This window comes from Phyllostomus discolor, chromosome 2 (genome assembly GCF_004126475.2).
Source record: "Phyllostomus discolor isolate MPI-MPIP mPhyDis1 chromosome 2, mPhyDis1.pri.v3, whole genome shotgun sequence".
NCBI lineage: Eukaryota > Metazoa > Chordata > Mammalia > Chiroptera > Phyllostomidae > Phyllostomus > Phyllostomus discolor.
Window position 1 is genome coordinate 196,726,930 of NC_040904.2, and position 14,103 is coordinate 196,741,032.

General features: G+C 40.1%; 1 protein-coding gene across 3 annotated transcripts in view; it reads right to left on the reverse strand.

Moving 5' to 3' along the window:
• FGD6 (FYVE, RhoGEF and PH domain containing 6) overlaps window positions 1-14,103 on the reverse strand; it is a 112,503-nt gene that overhangs the window by 10,532 nt on the left and 87,868 nt on the right. For 2 of the 3 annotated variants that reach the window (XM_028532628.2, XM_036019426.1), the window contains exons 10-17: window positions 11,217-11,275; window positions 11,063-11,134; window positions 10,278-10,346; window positions 9,678-9,761; window positions 9,097-9,176; window positions 2,526-2,628; window positions 1,895-2,041; window positions 732-834 (exon numbers count right to left, since the gene is read on the reverse strand). In XM_028532628.2, the coding sequence (XP_028388429.1) occupies window positions 732-834; window positions 1,895-2,041; window positions 2,526-2,628; window positions 9,097-9,176; window positions 9,678-9,761; window positions 10,278-10,346; window positions 11,063-11,134; window positions 11,217-11,275 (717 nt within the window). The remainder of the gene's footprint in view (window positions 1-731; window positions 835-1,894; window positions 2,042-2,525; window positions 2,629-9,096; window positions 9,177-9,677; window positions 9,762-10,277; window positions 10,347-11,062; window positions 11,135-11,216; window positions 11,276-14,103) is intronic. The other variant, XR_004901672.1, reaches the window with a different exon arrangement.

The following is a 14,103-nucleotide window of genomic DNA, read 5'->3' on the forward strand; positions in this document are numbered from 1 at the left end:
TTGGAAAAAATGTACACAGACTCAATATTCTGAAATAGTATGTCATCTGGTTTTATGCACTTATAATTCTCATTTGCTGATGAAAAGCTATTCTTCATGGAGATGAAAGAGAATCTTTTTAAAATTCAGAACCTATAGGTTTCAGGAATTGCACTGAAGATCTTTCCCCAAAATAACGATCTAAACAGTCCTGCTAGCTGCACTGATCCTAACTGTAGAGATGGGTACCTGTGGATAATGAGCAGATATGACTTATCATTTTGTATTTGGTGAAAAGCTGCACATTTAGATGTACAATAAAACCTCACTAAATCAGTCCAAGTGATCAAAATTAGGCTAACAAAATGACACCCAGCATATTTCCACAGAGAACTACTGAACAGGTAGATAAAAATGATTTGTAATGAGCATAGCTGTGAAACTAGAAACTTCAAAACTACTTGAGAGTTAAAGTTCCCTTGTAATTATTTTAAGCATTTCACCCTAAAATTACTGTTCTGTAATTAATATTCTTAGCAAAACTGTTTTCAGAATTAAAAATAAACTCCAATCCAAACTCTCTTGGAAATATCACTAAATATTAGTTAAGAGATATTAACTAAGGAAGAGGGTTTCCTCCATATTTTGTGATCACCAATCATACTGCTAATGTGTCTAAGATGATCCTTTCAGAAGGCTGTTTGAAAGCATCTGGGAAATAAAGGAATTCTGGGTTAAGACTTATATATTACCTAATTTCTGCAGTTCTTGGAAACAATGTTCACATACTCTTGCTGGTTGATTTTTCAGGTAATCTAAGCCACACTTATTTGATGAACAAGCTTGGCATACAATCTGAAAACACATTGGAATTATTTAATTTAGAATAATCTTTGTATCCAAACCATCAGGCATGTTACCATTTATAGTGCTATCTGCTTTTCGAAACCTTTGTACAGTCATTGAATCTCAGTAACAGCTGTGTGGAGTTCGGGCACGTAATGACCTCATGCACAATATCCCACTGGAAGGTACAGAGGCCCAGATTATTACTGAGTGTTTACTACAGAAAGTAATATATTTAATAGTCAATCTGTGCAAAATGTTTGAACAGTGCCTGGAGTGCAATAACTCCTGTGTTACCTGTATTACCATCATTGTCATTGTTGTCACTGTCAGCATCACTGTTGTAACCACGACCACCTCCGCTACACCTCTCCCAGGTGTCTAGCCCTACATTAAAGGCTCTCTAATTAAGACCTCATTTAATCTTTACAGGAGCTCACTGACATCATTGTTCCTATGCACGTCTTACTAGTGAGGTCATGAAGACTTAGAAACTTCACTAGTGTAACTTTAACACTGAAAGTTCCCCCTATTAAATACAGCAGGTCCTTGAATAATGTCATTTCATTATAACACTGATGTGATACCACAGGAACTTAACTCTGGCTTATGTCAATTAGCTTACGGTAAAAGTAGTTTCACTGTAGGTCATTTCACTTAAAGTGCAGAGCCTATTGACAAGTGAAAACTTACTATATTGAGTCTCTAGATAAATTCAGTATAAATAATTATCTGTAAATGTGAGGGTCTATTTAATTGTGAATTTGTAAGTTTTTTAAAATAAAAATTTAGTTATCTATAAATATGAAGGTCTATTTAATTGTGCAATTGTGAGGTTTTTTTAAAAAATGGAAGTTGTCTACTACTGACAATCTATAATAAGGTAGAAGGAAATAAGTTCCCTAACAAGACTGCCCCAAGCCGAAATATTTAAAGAAAATACCATCCATGATTCAGTGTCTCCCCGCTGCCACACACACACAATGGCTTACAAGGGGAAATATGCTCCCTCACTAGGGACAGCCCGGAGCTATTAAAAACTACGAAGACGGGCCCTATCCTCGCCAACCTTTCCGCAGGCCCGGCAGTGGTGTCGTCTCCAGGTCAGAGTAAATTCACTCGTGCAGATCATACACATTGTGGCTCTGGTATCAGGAATCCAGATTGGAGCCTTTGACCCAAGGGGACTAACTTCCTCTTTATTTTCCGAATCAGCCTGTGGAAGAACGACTTCTGATTATCTCACGTTCGTTGCTGCAGAATCAAGCCCTTTGTTTAGCAGTGGTGGCTCACAATGCTGATGGCGTTGTTAAGGATATGGGATGAAATATGGGGTTATTATATTTTTCATGTTCTCAGGACTAATTAAGATTAGCTACATCCTAACAATCCTCTAATACAAAATTAATTTTAAAAGATGCCCATGGTAGTGTGATGACAGCTACTTAGTTTCCTTAAACTATAATACATTTTCTAAATTTTATACAATGAGGTTTTATAACTAGAAAAAATATGAATATGCTACACGCTATCACAGACCTGCAGTGAGACATCCAAAGGATAACAATTTAGCTCTGAGATTACACACAGACCTCCAGTGCTTCTGTGAAACACATGTTGCTTTTCTAAACCCCTGGGAAAGGTTTCTTGAAGACAAAAAGTAAAATGCACTGAAAAAAAGGAGAAGGAAAAGACAATACCTCATCAAGACTCCTACTAGGACAGAATGTGATTCTTTTCTTGGCATACTCTTCTATTGACCTGGAAATCGCTTCCAGCCATTCATCCCTTTCTGTGGCAGAACTGTTGGGGGCAAAAGAAGGTTCCATCAACCAGATGTCAGCTTTTATCTTTGCATTTTTCTTACTTCTTTTCCTTCTCCCATGGCAACAGACTCCACCACCCTCCAACAATGCTGGTCACAGGCAACAACTCGGAGGTTTCTGTGCACAACTAATCAGAGCAGGCATTAGAGAACGCACGGCACTTTAGCAAATACAGTGCTTTCTTCCTTTCCAAAAGTACTGTTTTAACACCGAGTGGCTTTTGAGGTCTCCTAACTTTGGAGGTATTTTTGTTTGGTTTTACAAGCTATTCACACACTTAATAATTATGATTACTTATAGAATCAAGGAGTTTCCTCAGCTATAATCCCAGAATTTAAAAATATTCCAAAGACTCAAGTTTCAAAGTCAAATTTATGTCATAGAATACTAAATATTCAATATGTTTAGATCAGTAACTACTACTAAGATTTTCTAGAAAGGGCAGTGGGTTAAGGATATATATTTTTGGTACCATAAACAGATGCTGAAGGAGTGGTTAATAAGGGGGAATAGCCCACAGTTGTTAGGGTGCCTCTACCTGTCACCAACATAATCACATTTTCTGTTCCCACCCTCAGTTCGTCAGGAGCTTTGATTCAAATCTAGAGGAATGAGCCCAAAAGGGGGAAAGCCTACTCAGAGAAAAGCATTCTTGTGGTGCTTTTGTATACCTCCTCCCCCGCAAAACTTGGGTCATCTCAGACCATCGCTGGTGTCAGCACAGGGTGTTGTGCATGCCCGAGAGAGGGGCGCCTTTTAGGATGTGTGTTTGTGGAGACAAAGAGAGAATTTAACAATGAATTTAGAACTCTATCATAAAATAAAATCCCTCATAACAACGGGAATGTGACTGTGTAAGACAATGTGTGTTTCTCTTCAAGAGGCACCCTCGAAGGGATGCAGGAGTGAAATGACCTGCCGTCTGCAATTTGTTTTAAAATACTTTAGAAAATAGGAAAACTGGTGGCATAATCTTCTTGATAATTTTTGAGTCTGGATGACAAATACATGGTTTCATTATATTACTCATTCTAACTTTAAGTATATTTGAACTTGTACTCCAAAATATTTTATTAATAAAAGTTTATATAAAAAATAGAAGAAAGTTATGTGTCACACTGAGTAGGATATTGAAAATGTGTATGGTTGTGGCCTTTTAACTCTCAAATAATATTTTTAAAATGGAAACATCTATAAAAATAATGGTAAGAATAGGCATATTTTGTTGTATTTCACTGAACTCAGAGCAGGTCAAGGAGACACTAGATACTAAGAAACTAATTTTCCCCACAATAATCATTCTTAACTTACTGTATTTTGCCATGTATAATGTGCTCCCATGTATAATGCTTACCCATGTTTTTTGCCCAAATTTTCAGGAAAAAATCTTTTATTTTAATGTTTTAATTCAATGTGTTATTTATTTATATTTAGATACTTGGTTTTTGTATTATATGGGGTATTATTTTGCATATGGATATCATTATTGCTTTCTAGAGGTACATTCTTAATGTATAAGCAGAAATAAAATAGTTAAAAACATTTATATAGATATGGAATTAGTACCACCAATGTATAAATGTATATCCTTATTTTTCAGTCAAAAATCTGGGCAAAAAAGTGTGCATTATACACAGCAAGATACAGTAAGTGCCACTTAGAATTTGCACTCATATGGCTGTTAAAAGACAGAAATCAGTTTACAAATAAAATTTTTTTAAAGATTTTATTTATGTATTTTTAGAGAGGGAAGGGAGGGAGAAAGAGAGAGAGAGAAACATCAATGTGTGGTTGCTGGGGGTCATGGCCTGCAACCCAGGCATGTACCCTGACTGGGAATCGAACCTGCAACACTTTGGTTCCCAGCCCGAGCTCAATCCACTGAGCTACACCAGCCAGGGCTTAAATAAAAATTTTTTTTAACAAATAAAAATTTTAAACTAGTACACTTCTCAAATTTTTATTATATGCCAATAACAAAATAAAACAGAAAAAGCCCCCATCTCTCCAAACCAAACCGCCTCAGCTACCTCTACTGTTCTTTAACAGTTACTACATGTCAGTCAGCTGTGTCAAATGCCTTGCAACTGTCACCATACCTCTTCCTCAGAGCTACTCCATGGGACATATACTGGGGTTTACACATACCCTGACCCCTACATATCACCATCCGCCATCACCACTTATAGATCAGGGAACTGAGGATTCGAAAAGTTAGGTGATTTGCTTTAGATAACGGACTACACTACAAGTGGGTATCAGACCCACGTGTGGCTAAGGGCCGAACCCTTCGCCACAGTGTCACCTCTGGCCTCTGTTCACGTTCTCTGAAGAACTGCACTCTAAAAACACACGCTCCGATTTCCAAGCAAACACTCATAAAGGATTGCCATTCCTCCCTCCTTCTCTTCCTCCCCGCTTTTTCACGGGAAGAGGTAACAGAAACAGAGAGGCAGATGGCTAATCTGGGAATTGCCGTCTGATTTTTCTGGAGCCCTGAGAGCATATGGAATGTGGTTTGACTGCAAATCGTGTCACATATGCTGCTCTTTCATTTAATCATTCCTGGCTCTCTCTGGTGTGGGTTTCTGCCAAAACAATGTTTATCAGCTCTTGAAAACACATATCTCACAGACCACACACATTTGCCACAGCATCGAGTAAAGACATTCTAAATCTCCTTTTGTAAGATGGTTAGCAGAAGAATCAGAATCTTCCTTGGATCAAAAAAACAGCTAAACCAAGTATTCTTTTCTTTGTGCAGTGTGCATATTACCAGAAAGCAAATGTATATTTCATAAGCATAATTTTCCCATTGATTGGGATGAATTTCCAAGGGAAAAAACACCCCAAGGTGGACTTCCAGTGTGTTTGACCTCCTTACACCATTTACTACTTGTGTTAACTGTACCTGCCACTCAGGTCGAAAGGCCAGCCTGCTTCAATTCATTTGAGTAGCATTTACCAGAAGCCTACTAAGAGCCAGCTAGTAAGCCATGAACTAGGCACACAAAATATACCTCATTTGTAAGGGCTTACATGTAATTGAGGTAAGACACCGAAACAAGTAATTACCACGTGATAAAATAAATGTAAGGTAGATAAGTAACACAGAAGTAGTAAATTACCCTCTGCAGGTGGCAGGGAAGGCTTGGCCGAGGTGACGACGAGGACAGGATTGGAAGAATTACAGGAGTTTGACAGGGAACTCTTTAGTTTCTCAGTGCACCCTCATCCAGTGTCCTAGGTTCAGTTCTCATCTCTAAGCTGATGATTTCCAGGCATAGATAGGCCCCCAGCCCAGCTTCCTTCTGGCATTCAGACCCTTATATAAACTGTCTCCTTGATGGCCCCACTTTGACGAAACACAGGCACCTCACATTCACTGATCTCTCCCCTAAAGCCGCTCCTCTCTTGAGTGTTCCCTACAAAGGCAAACCGCACCACAACCCAATACACTGGACACGCTGGGGCTCACTCTCAATGCCTCTCTCACATCCTCTATGTCCGGTTAGCAATCATTGCCTTTAGTTCCCCTTCCAAACCATTTTTCACGCAGCAACTGGATACTCTTTTAAAAATGCCAGTCTGATCACGTCATTCCCTTGTATAAACCTTTCAGTGGTATCCTGTGGCTTTTAGGCTAAAGGCCAAAATCTACAAGATGGTTCTGTGAAATCTCTCTGTCCCTCCAAGTTTATCTTGGGTCACTTTCCCTCTCATTTTCTATGTTCATGCCACACTGGCCATCTAGTTCTTTGAATATGCCATGCTCCTTTCTACCTTTCTACCTTCGTACACACTGTTCCTAATGACCAGGAGCCTCTTCCTCTCCTCTTTGCCCACCTACCCAACTCCTATTTATCCTTCATAATCAAGTAGACACAGGGGTCTTTAGGGAAGCTAAACTGGACTGCCCACTGTCTGCCAAATCTAGTTCAAGGCCCTTGTTTTGCAGCCTCATAGCTACTGGTGCTTGCCCTGTGTATTACTTAAATCACAATAATAACTGATTGTGTTAATATGTGATAAGTGTGTATCTTCCCTAATGAACTATAAGCTTGGGGAAAGAAAGGTCCCTTTAACTCTCCACTGTATCCCAAATGCCTGGCCCAGAGCAGAGAACAAAGTGATGAATTCTAGGAAAAGGTAGCCACCTGCACAAGGCAGAAGGACGTGAAGTAGGCCGGCGAGAGCAGAAACTCATTAGCAGACCCATGCTGGTGGGATGTGCCGGGTGACGCAGGGGTGAGTACGGGAAGAGTGAATGGAGATCAGGCTGGCGAGGCAGACAAGAACCAGACCAAGGGAGGCCCTCTCACCCTTTTTCCATGTTCTATAGCACCTGCCTCATTGTGGTTGGGGGATTCAGAGGGTGAGCATGGCATTCAGTATGTACTGGTTTCCTCCCCCCATGCCACCCTAACTCTCCCTTGGAGATTTGTTTCTCCTTTATCAAGAGCTTTCCACTTTTATCATTTTTCCTGCATGTCCCACATTCAATCCATCAGCAATCCTACTGGCTACGCCTGAGCTTGACCACTTCTTACCACTTCAGTTGAACAGACCATCACCTACAGCCTCTTACCTGGTCTCCCAACTTCTACTCTAGTCTCCAGTGGTCTATCTTCTACAGAGCAACCAGTGTGCTCTTTTAAAAATATAAATCAAACCAGATCAGGTCTTAGCTTAAAACCCTCAGATGGTTTCCCCTCACACTTAAAAATCCCAATGACTATCCTAAAGTCTAGGAGATCTATCTGGAAAAATGTGGACATCCAGATATTTACCTGATTAGAAACCTAAGAAAGATTTACCATCATTTCCTAAAGTTGTTTAATCATCAATAAAATAGAATTTTGTTTTTAACAAAGCATGTTTTTAGTTAGGAAACTTAAGTGCAATTAAAAACTTGACCTTCCTAGAGGCATTTCCTCTTTGGATCTTTGAAAATAACTTTCCTGATTTTAAGAACCAAGCTTAAGTATTTGCAAAGGGCCTGATATACAGGGACTTGATGTTCCTTGCACTTTTGTTCAAACTCGGAAGGAAGAAAGAAGATAATCGCTCTGGCTGGGAGCAGGGGAGCATTCGGCAAACCCTGGAAACAGGTATTTCCTTCTGTCATCCTGAGATCTGGTGCCAGGCAGCAGCGGCCCCTCCACCTGAGAAAAGCGACGTGACCAGGGAGCTGGCTGCTCTTGTGGTCCTCTGATTTTGGTCTGAGTCCTTGACACCCGTGGACATTGGCAAAATTATTATGGTTAAAAAAGCATCAATTTAGTGTCAGATATACCTAGGTTCAAATTTCAGCTCCACTGCTTACTAGTTGAGTAAATCGGACATGGATTTTAGCCTCCATTTTTCTTATATGGAAGGTCAAGACAACACCTACTCCAGTAGTTATCACAGAACTTAAAAGAGAAAATAAATATAAAACGTTTAGCGCCACGCCTGATGCAGAGAAATAAATGGTTCCAGCCATGGCTCCAGCTGCTACTAAGACTGTAGTTGGTTTTAGTGGTTTGGACACAGCCGTAAGCAGGCTGCATGGGTCCAAATCCTCGTCCAGATAACTTTATAGATGGGTGGCTTTTCTCACCACTAAATGGGTGTAAATAATGACCACTTACCTTGGAAGGTCACTGAGAAGATTTCATAAATTAATACACAGGAAGTGCTCAGGATAGTCCCTGGCACAAAGAAAATGCCACAGCAGTATTTGCTACTATTTCTGTAACATCGAGAGTTTGGTCTGAGAGTTGCACAGACGCGCTACCCCGATCCAGCAGTAGAGCGTGCTAAGGCTGTCGTCGGTCCCTTCACTTGTCAAATCCTGCCAAGCACCCACTTCTGCCACTTGGCCAATAACTCCACATCATATGTTTATGACTCATACAGCTACAGGGATTTTTTTTAGGACTTTATTTGCATTAAAGTATTATAGCTTGATTTATGTATGTAAGTCACTGAAAGTTCTAGTTTAAGGCAACGTGGTATATTAACAACAGATTTAAAAGGAAAAAAAACTTGTATTGCATCCTGACTTTAACAGCTATATATCCATAAGGCAGGAACTCAATTTTTCTGTAACTTAATCTTCCTCATTTTTAACAAGATGACACCTACCTTGTAGATTTATGTCCTTTCAATGTTGTAAAAAGGTTGGAAATGTTCACTTAAAAAATGTTCAGCAAAGCAGTTTTCAGCATTATTATTCTATTCAAGGGAAAATTTTTACCTCTGTGCTTCTAGCGCATGATAGCATTAGCTCTCAGACATTTATCTACATGGTAAACCAAGAGAGAACTGCATGGTATTCAGAACAATAAGGAAGGAAAAAAGTTAAGTCTAATTGTTAACCTAAATGTAACAAAAAATGCAGGACATGGCTGACCCTATCAATACCGGCAAATGCTCATGTATACGTAGTTTTTAAATTTACCTGGCTGAGAGAATGAAGGAACGCTCTACACTCTCAATCTTTAGTTCATTCTGATATGCTTCTTGGGTGGGTTTTTTGACCTGGAAGAAAGCAAAACCATTTGAGCAAACTCATTTTACTGAAAGCCTCATCTCTGAAGTGTAGCTGAAGCTGCCCAGTGCCCCAGCTGCTGACATCCACCACCAACCCTCGTTTCTAACTTGATGCACCACTGCTCTCCCTCATTCACTCTCTGCTACCGGTGAATTTAAATTTCCTACATACACACAGGCCTCACTTTCCCACCTTCAGGCCTTCGCTCGTTACTCCCACCATCTGGAACGCCTTTCGCCACATCTTAGCATGGCCAAGTGTGACCTATTCTTGGCTCTTCCTCCAAAAAGACTTCCTCAGTTCTCCTTCTTTCCTAGTTGCCACCAATCCCTCCGCCAGGTCCCACCAAAAGCTGCACAGTCTTTGTTTATGAACACATGAACAGTAGTACATGAAGAACAAGTTAAAGATGATTCTCTTAGGGACTTTTTTCCCCCTAAATATATTTAAGTAAAAAAAAAATCTAACAGATGCACAGATACACAGACCTTCATCCCAGCCAGTGAGAGCATGTTGTTCAGTTTATACATCCCAGACTGCAACGGTGTTGTGTACAAGAGGGCGTCATTGAACTGAAAGTAGAAACATTTCATAGGATGAAGTAAAGCAACAAATTTCAGCTACAAAGTTATAAGACACAAGAATAAAAGAAAAATATTACTTCTGCATTAAAAGCTCTCTGAATAAATACTTATGTTCTGCTTATAAACACAAGAACCACCCAGAATGTCTTATTAAAATATTATTACAAAGGAAATTTCTTTAAAAATGTGCTTTCGTTCCAAATGTTGTAGACAAATTTAATGGATTCTGAATTCTAAATCCCACTAAGGTATTAACTAACATCTGCCTAAATAAATAACTGATTGAACCGTTTTTTTTAACAAGTTAAAAATGAAATACACTAAATTCAAAAAGAAAAAAAAATTTCTGGTTATGAATCTTTGTTTCCTATGCTTGAAATGCAAACAAGCAATGCAGTCCATCAGAGGTCCCACTAACACTGCTATTTGAATGTGCAAATGTCTCCTTTTATTAAGCAGCTATGCCTGCCTGGGGCTCTCAGAAACACACACACAGCCACTTACCAGGAAAAACACTCGGGGCTGCATGTCCTTCCGAGATAGCTTCATCAGAGTTCCTTCTTTGAGAAAAACCTGATTCATCCAAACAGACACCCATTTAGTCCTACCATCACAGCACAACAACAACACACATAGAATTTCCTTTTCAACTTCCTTTCTCCTGTTTTTTTTTTTTTCCCTTCGGGGGCTGGGTGGACATAGTTTCCTTGTGACTTCTTAAAGTCGTGTTTCTTTTTAGACCCTGTAAGTCATTTAGGAATTGGACAAGGCTACAGTTTCATAAATCCAATATTGGCCCCAGGGGTATTCTGCGGTCTGAAGTGTATTTGACCCAGCATGTGCTTTATCCTGAGGCACAGCCAACATCCTGACAATTGCGTTTTGTAGTTTTCCTCAATTCGTTCCCCAGGCCATGTTTGTGCTCTATTAGGAGCATCAAAATACCAATTTTCTCCTTCCCCTCATACTCTTCTCTTACATGACAGAGTTTAATGAAACTGTCTTTAAAGTTGTGTGAGGTAGGCCAGCATTACACAATAAAACGATGCTATCTAATCAGATACTCTGTAGGGACCCCTGCCATTTTCCTAATTGAATCGGACTTCTTGTCATGGTGACTTACATCATGAATGTTTTGAATGGAGAGAATGAACTTAGTTGATTCAGGCTGGGTAAATGAAGAGTAACAATAACCAATACCCTATTTGTACAAATTAAATGAAAAATAGCTACAAACTGTGCCAACAATCATTGAATTAAATCTGCAAAAGGCAGTCTAAAACACTTACCCGTCCAGGCTGCACTATTTCATGGTGTCCATTTAAGCTGTACTGAATTTGCATAAGTTTTTGGAAGTTGTCCTACAGAAAGAGAATACAGAGCATATAAAGGCCCTGACTCCCAGGTTCAACAGTACACCAGCCACTGAAATGAGTTACTTACGCCTTGCTTCATGGTGTCATTGGCGTGGTTGGCTACCTCTATAACAACCGCAAGGGCATCTAAAATATGTAGGAAGAGAGGGGCATTTGGTCATTACCCATGAATTGCAACATCGAGCAATTTCAAGTGACAAGATTACTAGTTCACAGCAAGCAACCACGGGAGGATCTAGGTTAACTGAGAAAAAATATGAATGATGAGGTACAATGAGGGCATGACACAGGCAAAATACAATACTTACAAAAAAAAATGAGCCAAAGAAAGTCCAAAGAGACACTACAGATGATGTGATAATGTGTATCAATGTAAGAATGTCAGGGTTGTTTCGTGCTGAGACTTGATTATCCTGTTGAAGTTTATAAGGATAAGGACAGGATTTCACCTGAGGCTAAGGACCATTCCAGTATAAACTGCTGTGGGGAGAGAATGAATCAGAGCTACTGGGTTGGCCAAAAAGTTTACATGGGTTTTTCCGTAAAAAACACATTTTCATTTTCACCAAAAACTTCATTGATATTTCGAATATGTCAGCTGTCTCCCATGTGGTATATTGTTGATTGTTCACAACTAATGTCTTGATTTGATCGCTATCAGCTTCAATTGGTCTACCCAACTGTAGAGCATCATCCAGCGAGAAGGCTCCAGCATGAAACTTCGCAAACCACCTTTTTTTGACATGTTTGATCAGTCCCAGCACCTTCCCCATACACTGCACAAATCTTCCTTGGCATTTCAGTTGTGTTTTTACCTTTCTTTAAATAACAAAGCATAATATGCTGAATATGTTGCTTATTTTCTTCCATCTTCAATATTAAAATGGCTATACAAAAATTCACCAATTTTGATAAGTTTTTTTAAATGCACACTGATATGACAGCTGTCACAGTACAATCTAACAAAATTGTTTCAAATGAAGTTAAAGACAACTAAATGCTACTAAAGCCATCTTACGGTGGGGTGGCGGGGGGACAATGAAAATTGTGGCCAACCCAAGACAAGAAAGAGAAAGAACCATGTGAGAGGGTCAGGGCTCAGCTGTCTTCTCTCAGTCTGATCCTGAGAGGGAAGAAATGCCACATGGAAGCATACTAGGCCTTAGGAAATCACAGGCATTATTTTGTAAGCAGGGTCGTTCAGCTTTATCTGCACTTTATTCTTTTTATTAAACCCTTGTGTTTAGCAAAGTGTTTTTGAATGCTCCAGTCTTATCATCTTTGTAACTAGCTATATTAAAAAAGCCTGAACTTTGTCTCCTTTTGGGCTACAGCTGTCCTCAACCGAAGACAGTGGTGTTCCCCAAGGGACACTTGGACATGCGCAAGGACAATTTTTGGCTGTCACATGACTGGAAAGGTCCCCTGGCCTTTAGTGGGTAGGAGCCAAGGATGCCAAACATGCTGTAGTACTAACTACAAACCCACACAAAGGTTACACCATACAATATGACAGTAGCACTCCCTCTGAGAAAAACTGGTAGTGCTAAAGAGGGGACACACCCTCCGGAGGCTGGTGTGGCAATGACAGCAACCATCAACAAAACGATAATTAAAAAAAAAAGGAAAGTCCTGATTGGTGTGCCTCAGTTGGTTGGGTATTGTCCTGCAAACCGAAAGGTCACTGGTTTGATTCCCAGTCAGGGCACATGTCTGGGTTGCAGGTTCTGTCCCTGGTTGGGGTACGTGTGAGAAGCAACCAATAGATGTTTCTCTCCCTGTCTATCTCCCCCACCTTCCCTTCCATCTACAAATTAATGCAAAAATCCTAAAGAAAAAAACAAACAAAAAAACACCCAAAAGATCGATTTGGTCCAGCAACTAAAACCTACCAAGAATTTCTTTTTCTAGTGCCAATTTTGGTGGTTTCTACATTCTTTTTTTTTTTAAGATTGTATTTATTTATTTTTAGAGAGGGAAGGGAGGGAGAAAGAGAGAGAGAGAGAGAAACATCAGTTTGCGGTTGCTGGGGACCATGGCCTGCAACCTAGGCATGTGCCCTGACTGGGAATCAAACCTGCGACACTTTGGTTCGCAGCCCGCGCTCAATCCACTGAGCTACGCCAGCCAGGGAGGTTTCTACATTCTTTAAATACAAGTGTATTATTATCACCATTATTAAAAGAAAGCAGTATTTCCTTATAGAGACCCCAATCACATATCAGAATGTACTGCACCTGGCACTCATCACAACAGATATTCAAGAGATGACCCCAGGCACAAATCTGCTTCTTGGCCTGCGTGAACTCTAAGTGGGCAGGGAGAGAAGCTTTTGGAGGAAATGACAAAGCTGCTGCTGTTTAGTCACCTGAATTCCAAGCTGCATTCTCCCATCCATTCTGTAATTCTGCTCCCCACATGTCATCCATTTTAGACACCCTGGAGACCCTGTTGCTTTAACCCCTCCGCCTACCTTCCAAAGGTCCATTTGTCTCATTTTCCCTCACACTTAGGCACTCTCATTTACAACTGCTCACCACCTTACTGCCGTGCCTGTGGCCATACAGAGCACTTCGCTTTTTATTGCTTATTCTAACTATGCTTTTGCTGAAGTGTGCAATTTCCTTTAAAGAAGCTCCTTAATCTCTGGCCCTGTACTGGTTTTACCTATAGGATGAAGTTAATAATTCATCGTCCTTGAAGGCAGAAGCCCTGGAGCAGATGTTTTCTTGAAGTCCTACTTGCTAATATCTGTTTAAAATTGTTATCTTCACAAGACAAGATTCTGATCTGGAATGCCCACTCTCGTTCTCGCCTATCCTTCAGCTCAGTTCCAGTCCCACTTCTCTCTACACGAAGCTCTGTCTCTTCAGTCTTCACCCTTGTCTTCCTCTTCCAAATGATTCTGTACTGTTCAGCACATCCTGACTTTATAGCTATCTGCTTTGTTCTTG